Genomic DNA, 8,861 nt, shown 5'->3' on the forward strand with positions numbered 1-8,861 from the left:
TAGGATAAAGGAGGAGCCACTGCGATTCATTATTGTTCTTTTAACAAAAAGTTTAAATACAGTTCATGTTTCTTTTGTTTGACTCAGACATTGACCAACGTTTGCACTGCGTATCTATGTAAAACTGCTTGCTCAAAAGTCATCTTGAATCAGTTTTGAGAAATTATTTATATGTATATATATATATATATATATATATATATATATATATATATATATATATATATATATATATATATATATATATATATATATATATATATATATATATATATATATATATATATATATATATATATATATATATAAATTTTATCACATCACCGTGATTCATATACAATCATCAAGCTACAAACGTCCTTTAATATCCAATTCGTTCTACCTCGGAAATAATATATTTTCATATATATTTTTCCCGAAGGAATTTTTTTAGTTGATAATAAGTTCGTCGTCTCGTGGGCTCGAACCACGGAAGACAAGAACTCAGGACTACAGTGACTCGATTTTAACCACACGACCAACACGAACTTATTATCAACTAAAAAACGTTGGCCGTGTGGTTAAAATCGCGTCACTGTAGTCCTGAGTTCTTGTCTTCCGTGGTTCGAGCCCACGAGACGACGAACTTATTATCAACTAAAAAAAATTCTCCTTCGGGAAACATATGAAAATATATTATTTCCGAGGTAGAGCGAATTGGATATTAAAAACGTTTGTAGCTTAATATTATATACTGTATATATATATATATATATATATATATATATATATATATATATATATATATATATATATATATATATATATATATATATATATATATATATATGCATGTAAATCTCACAAATATAGTTTAATATCCAGTTCACTATTCCTCAGGAATACCTTTCATCCAATGGGATTTATAATTGACCTTGAGAATCTCTTGATGGCTCAGTGGACAGATATAAATAGAATGAAAAGCTCTATGACTGATATCCTCGTGTGGATTCATTTTAATTTCTCATGACACAGAAAACTTCCTAACATATCCTGTTACTTTAGGCAACATTTAAAAAAAATATATAAAAATCCATCAACAGTTTTTGAGATATTTTTGAAGTGAAATATACAAAAATTGGTGTACTAGCTGCATTTGTTCAACATCTTAGGCGGATATCATTAGGATTTAATGAAGAACTAAGAAGTTTCATCTATTACATTTTCATGAAGCTAGATAAGTTTTTAGGCAAGATTAATTCCTTTCTTCTATTTTGTAATGAATTTGTTTTTATGTCCCCAAACCCTCTTAAGGGAAATGAAAAAATCCAGAATCAGTTTTTTATTTATTTATCTATCTATTTACTTATTCATTTACTTACTTATTCACTCATTTACTGGAAAATAACATGAAAGCGAAAGTTCAAAGTTTTGACAATTTCTTGGAACATCTCAAAGACCCATCGACATTCCACGGCAAGATTAAAATTTGCAGACGGCGTCTCTCCTTTCAGTGTGACAAATTGAAAACCAGAATACCAAATTTTTACATTTTCCGGAATTAGGTGCTTTCAGTGGGATGCCTTCTAGATTTGGGGACACGGTGCTTGTGTTAGAACGGTAAAATAACACTTAAACATTGGCAAATAACTTTCAAACAGTGCGATAAAAGAGCTTTTGGGAAACAAATGTCTTGTTGGATCGAGGAAATATAATTTTTCATCTGGAGACTGTTTGCAAGTTTATTTAGTCGACAAGAATACCTGAAATTTTTTGATAGACTAGCTTCTAGTATATAAAATATCGGGTATTACTTATATATTGCATTTTTCAAATTTTACGTTTGGAATTTCTGTTTTATTCCTGGATAATTATTGCCATATTGTATTTCAAAATGCCACTCTCATAGTTTCAAAAAAAAAAAAAATAAGACCATGCTTGAACTAAACATTTTCATCGTATAGTAACTGTATTCGCCTCATTTAACTAGGACTGAGGGATTACTGGCAGGTATTCTATAATACATTTTCATTTTTTCTTTATGAAAAAATAACAGATTACCTAAAATGAATGTTAAACATTTATCTTAATATTTTCATGTCTCTTTGGAAAATTTACATCTTGCTTAATATTAGCTTATAATCATTAGCCATCTTCTGTGTGAGTTTTTACTTAACATGATTAAAATAATAAGAAAAGGAAAAAACTGTACTGTGTAACAGATGAATGGAAGTACATGAAATTGGATTGAAATTAGTGTAATCAAAGGCACAAATATCTAAAAAAATATTATGACCAATCTTGCGAACATATCTGAATGCCAGCGTCAGATCTGACTCTCTATAAAGGTGTTATTATGCCCAACTGAAAAATAATTCATCGTTAAAAAATGTAATGAAAATGACAATAACTTACAATCACTTGGGCAAAAATCATCCCTTTCAAAACATGATCAATCACCCATAGTTTTCTACGTGCCTTCTCTTCTTTTACTGGGTGCCCTGGAACTAATTTGAAACAGTTTTCATTTTTCTGTAAAAGATAACTATTATGCCGGCTTTGTCTGTCCGTCCGTACTTTGTCCGTCCGCACTTTTTCTGTCCGCCCTCAGGTCTTAAAAAGTACTGAGGCTAGAGGGCTGCAAACTGGTATGTTGATCATCCACCCTCCAATCATCAAACATACCAAATTTCAGCCCTCTTGCCCCAGTAGTTTTTATTTTATTCAAGATTAAAGTTAGCCATAATCGTACTTCTGACAACTATATAGAACAGGCCACCACCGGGCTTTGTTAAAGTTTCATGGGGCGCGGGTCATACAGCATTATACCGAAACCACCGAAAGATAGATGTATTTTCGGTGGCCTTAATCTTACGTTGTACAGAAAACTCGATTGCGCCGAAGAAACTCATGCGCATTTTTTACTTTTTTTTTTTTCTGCAGTTAGAAACTCCAGTCAACAAAAGACATCCACGAGAAATTATACCCCGAAAGCTAAGCTCCAAGAATTCTTTCTCGATCAGCCATGGTAGTCCTGATAACGACTAACGTTGCTAAACTGCTAATCGGAACACCAACAATATTACGAAAATGAGAACTGCTGAGTACTCACTCATACACACTTTCTTCTTGTACTCACTCATACACACATACATATAAATATGTATATCACTATATATATATACATATAAATATATATATATATATATATATATATATATATATATATATATATATATATATATATATATATATATATATATATATATATATATATATATGTATATATATATATATCTAAATATACAGTATATATATATATATATATATATATATATATATATATATATATATATATATATATAGAACCTACTGGTCACTTTTTACAGATACATATGTAATTGTATTAGCCCAATGCCCTCTTAAGATCAGGTGCAAGAAATACGAAATTCTGATGTGTGGTAGCGGGAAACGAACCTGGGTACCTCGTTCTGAATAGAGGACCCAGGTACGTTTCCCGCTACCACTACCTAGAGGTATTCATATTCTTGCACTTGAATCTAAAACTATAAACTCTCTGTTGGACGAGTCGGTAGAGCTACGGACTGTCCTCGATGGACCAGGTTCAATTCCCCGGCCGGCTGATGAAGAGTTACAGGAATTTATTTTTGGTGATAGAAATTCATTCCTCGCTATAATGTGGTTTGGATTCCACAATAAGCTGAAGGTCCCGTTGCTAAGTAACCAATTGGTTCTTAGCCACGTAAAATAAGTCTAATCCTTCAGGCCAGCCCTAAAGAGCTGTTAATCCCAGCTCAGTGGTCTGAAGTAAAACTAAAAAAGTATACTTAAGGCTTTGTAATGAAAAGTATAAAAAAAAATGCAGAAGAATTCGAGAAAATGAAGGAGCATTGTGGCTATTACAATTATATATATATATATATATATATATATATATATATATATATATATATATATATATATATATATATATCATGAAATAAAATGTCACTAATACCAAATTCACGCTACCTCAGAATTATCTCCGATGGAGAATTATCACAAGGGGTTTATATAAGTGATAAATGAATTAGTACCACGGGCGCGAACCCTTGACATGGACCCATTCAGCGACTCCATTAACGTTACCACCTCGCCATCAAGCGACATTTTGTAGCTTCATGATTGTATAAATCACGTTGTGATTAAAAATTTCATAAAAAAGAGCTGCATGTTCCAAACGTACCAACGAACTATCATGGCGGAGGTGGGTCATTGCCAAGGCTAAGTACAATTTCCCGTTCACGACGGGAAAAAACAGTACAGCAGACTCGGTAATGATATATTACACTATAATACCTCTCTTGATGGCGTTGTGGTAACGTCTACTAGAGTCGCTGAATGGGTCCATGTCAAGGGTTCGCGTCCCAGTGGTACTAATTCATTTATCACTTATATAAATTCCCCTTCGGTGATAATTCTCCGTCGGAGATACTCCCGAGGTAGCGTGAATTTGATATTAAGCGACATTTGTAGCTTCATAATTGTATATAAATCACGGTGTGATAAAAAATTTCATATATATATATATATATATATATATATATATATATATATATATATATATATATATATATATATATATATATATATATATATATATATATAATTATATATATATATATATATATATATATATATATATATATATATATATATATATACACTGCATATATATGTATGTATGTACGTCTGTATAGAAAGCGTTTGCCTTTTACATGTCAGTACGACGTGATATCTATTGTTACAGAATATTTGACCGCTTTTTCCAAATTAAAAACAAGATCAAAATCATTTAATGAGAATCGCTACTGAAATATCACAGCCGGAATGGGTGGCTGAAGCAAAAGGGAACCAATAAACGAGTAATTAGGAGTAACGCGTTGCTTTAGTTTTACTGCCTTTCAGCCGACATGCAAAAGTAACGTATTATAAAATCAGGTAATCACAGTTCACTCAAAATCAGTTAATGATTAACTCTAACAAAAACTCAAAGCACGCATTTCTTTTTGCTCAACATCACACGATTGAAGCTGAATCCTACGTTTGGCAGCTTGATCTCTCTCTCTCTCTCTCTCTCTCTCTCTCTCTCTCTCTCTCTCTCTCTCTCTCTTTGCACAACATATTTTCAGCCAGTTGTACGTCCTGTTGCTAATGAGTCTTCATAAAGCAGAGATGCGCTTTACGCAGCCGTCATTTACACTCCCTGGACACTGATCGTAAGACATCTTTTAAAACGAACAACACTGAAATGTAAAGAGGCGCAGTGCCATTGTATTCACATAGGCAAAAATGGCCATTACAATGTATATCATCTTCTAATTATCTGTCACAAACACATAAAGTTTTCGAGATCTCCTTGGAATATATATCAAAAGGGCCCAATCCCGTTCTTATTTGCATATTCATATTGGATGGGGTTCATGAATTCTATGCAGGCAAAAAACACCATATCCCCTTGCCCTATAATCTCTCTAGAGAATGGATGGCAATCAGTAAGCCATGATTGATAATGCTATACAAACATGGAATATGGGACATTAAGTTAAAATAAATATTCGCAGTTAGCATATGCTTTACATAAACGTGCATTGTAGGATGGAAATGGCAAAGAAAATGGGGAGACAGACAGGAAGTGTAGGAGGAAGGGATAGTTCAAGGTGACCTTCTCAATCAAGCGCTGGCAACGCTATTATCTAGATATTTATTGTTAAAGAAGCATAATTAGACATAATAATGACCCCGACTTCGGAACAGATATTACCCAGCGATAAAGCTAAGCTCTTCATGAACACCTGAATTTTTGCTTATGCTAGGTATGTTCATTATCATAGAAAGTAATGCTTTCATTCCTTCTAAAGCCAATAACACCACCTAAAGTTCTGGGAATTTAAGTCTCACAACTTGGCTATCAGAATGAAGCAAAAATAAAATCCATTCTGATTGAAATTGTTACCTTGAAATCATTACATACGTTTCGTCAGTGAACTCACTCCGTCAGTAATTGGAATTATGCTTTTCCTTTTTATCTAAATTAGTTCATCTATGTTCTATTCAGGTTTATGTTCGGATTCTCAGAACTGAACAGATGACTGCTACCAAGATAACCTGTGAATGCCATTTTACAATAAACGACAAGGGCCTTGTGTTTAAATGAAATAAATGTTCTTTGCCCTTGGCAAAATTCTCGTGAAACATCTCCTGGAGGATAACAGTAATAAAAGGAACATCACAAACAAGCACTGAAGATCTAAACACCTCTCAGGAAGCTGGGAGACCTTTGCGATGTCAAGGTGTCCCCTTGCAAAATAACACTTACTGGTAATTCATTAACCATCCTCACAAACCTTAAAATTAGGTCTTGTTGAGTACTCACCAACTTACCGATCTTAAAATGTTAACAAGGCTGCTCGAATCGACCGTTTATTTTTCCAAACACTATGATTTAAACAACAGGGTGCCCCACAAAAAACAGGAAATTTTAGATTTACATTATGTATTTTACACATGTATTTTACCATGTATTTTACTTTGTCAATGAACTAAAAAAACTTAGCTAACATATAAATTTTCTAATCCATCTTTCCTTACTTCCAGGATGCCGCAGTATTATATTATTCTGTGATGTTTTGTTGACAACAACTGTTTCCTGTTTCCAACAAGTGAATAAACTGTACCAAATTTCCATGTTTTTTTTTTCTCTCTCGTGGAGCACCCTGTATTACAAAAAGAAGATATCTTGTTAGGCCATCCTCCAGAGTCTCTGTGTCAGCGGAGAACTACTATTTCTGACTACAGTTTTAGAGGTTAGGAACTACTATGCATTTCAGGGCCGTGTCCAATTGATTTTCGTTGATAAAATCCTGCCAAAACATCGGATATGGGTCACATTTTTGAAATAGGTATTTGAAGCCACAGCCTAACTGGCAAAAATATGCAGTAATGTCTAATGTGAATAATAAAGGCACTTACCAGAGTAAATATAAGAATTTGAAAGGGTAACTTAGCTAAATTTAGACGCACCCAGAGAGAGGCTAGTTGTGACGTGAAGTATGACATCAGACGTAATACCCAGTAAACTTTCCATTCACAATAGTAAACACGCCGATAACAGGAGGAGGACAGCAGAGCATTCATACGTCAAAGTCTTTGATAATTTTACAGTGGGTGCCATTCGTCGGTTTGTTCACGAGATATTTGCTGCAAAGCAAGTATTTACTGTTAGAACCCTGATGACAGATTTGAAGACAGCCACCATAATCCCTGAAACAACCTCCGAGATAGCGGTGTGGCGGCTCCTGCAAGATATGGGATTCAGATATAAAACGTCTCAACGAAAGATGTATCTTGCAAAAGAGTCCATTGATGTGGTTTGCCGACGGATCGGGGCTCTCCGGGCTCTGAAGCGCCATCCAGAAGATGGAAGAGAGATAGTATATGTCGATGAGACGTGGTTCACCACCAGAATGAGCCACAACAGAGAGTGGGTGGACACCACACAACCTGCTACCAGTGCCACGCATAGCCGACAGGTACCACCTGGCGAGGGAGAGCGCTTCGTGGTGGTAGCAGCTGGCACAGCAAATGGATTTATTGAAGGCTCTTTCCTTTATTATCCTGCAAAGAGTACAAGTGGCGATTACCACGGGGAAATGACAGGCGAGCTGTTCATACGCTGGTTAACAACGCAGCTTCTACCATTGCTGCCTGAACCATCAGTGTTGGTGCTCGACAACGCACCTTATCACAGCCAGCTATTAGACGAGTGTCGGTGTCCTACCACGGCCACCAAGAAAGCAGACCTTATTACCTGGCTTCAGAGTCGCCGAATCCCTGCCCCAGACGGTGCCACAAGACCTGAGCTGTTGCTCATATGTCAACAGAACAGGCCAAAACCACAGTACATCGTGGACAACATAATTCGAGAGTGGGGCCACGAGGTGGTGCGTCTGCCACCTGCCCACCCAGAGCTCAATGCCATTGAGCAAGTATGGGCGTGTATGAAACGTCATGTGCGTTCATCTGTCTTTACAGCGATTCACCCGGGCAGACTTGCAGGCAAGACTGGAGGAAACCAAGCTTTTGGCCACTGAAAGTGTTTGGGGGTCTGCAGTGAAACGATCTCGAACCTTTGAGGATGGGTACTGGTCAATGGACAACATTCATGAGCCTGTTGGATCTATCATTATAAACTTAGACAACGATGACGAGGATATAGATGACGATGATGAATATGAAAAAAAATTATTTTGGTTGTGTGTTCTCTATTTTCTTTTTTTTTTCCTTTACTCATGTAGAAATATTGATTTTTGTATTGGTAACGAAACTTCTTTACTTATGGTCTGCTCAATGAGCAAGACTCAGATTCGAACAAGTTCTGTCTTAATCTTAAACAAACAACAACATATGCTTTTACATAGTTTTATATTTTAATCTTTGTATAAGTTTATTTCACATTTCAGTTTTAATGCAGGTCAGCAGAATAATTGGATTAATGGATTATAAAATTTGTTATAGCCCAAGTGCTTAGACTATGAATTATGAGTATCATATTGCACTACAATGTAGTTATGCTTAAAGGAAATATATATATATATATATATATATATATATATATATATATATATATATATATATATATATATATATATATAGAGAGAGAGAGAGAGAGAGAGAGAGAGAGAGAGAGAGAGAGAGAGAGAGAGAGAGAGAGAGAAGAAGTGTATAGGGTAGCTGTTTGTGTGTCTTCATTCATAAAGTGGCTATACGACTGGAGTGTCTAGTAACTACGTCATACTACAGTAGAGTATCAATGAGTGGGA

General features: G+C 34.9%; 1 protein-coding gene across 1 annotated transcript; it reads left to right on the forward strand.

Moving 5' to 3' along the window:
* The first annotated feature begins 7,091 nt into the window (after nucleotides 1–7,091).
* Nucleotides 7,092–8,578, forward strand: LOC136827081 (uncharacterized). Its single transcript, XM_067084834.1, has one exon. It carries the CDS (start codon nucleotides 7,092–7,094, stop codon nucleotides 8,130–8,132), a length of 1,041 nt encoding a protein of 346 aa, XP_066940935.1. The 3' UTR covers nucleotides 8,133–8,578.
* The last annotated feature ends 283 nt before the right edge of the window (nucleotides 8,579–8,861 follow it).

This window comes from Macrobrachium rosenbergii, chromosome 41 (genome assembly GCF_040412425.1).
Source record: "Macrobrachium rosenbergii isolate ZJJX-2024 chromosome 41, ASM4041242v1, whole genome shotgun sequence".
In the NCBI taxonomy this organism is placed as follows: domain Eukaryota; kingdom Metazoa; phylum Arthropoda; class Malacostraca; order Decapoda; family Palaemonidae; genus Macrobrachium; species Macrobrachium rosenbergii.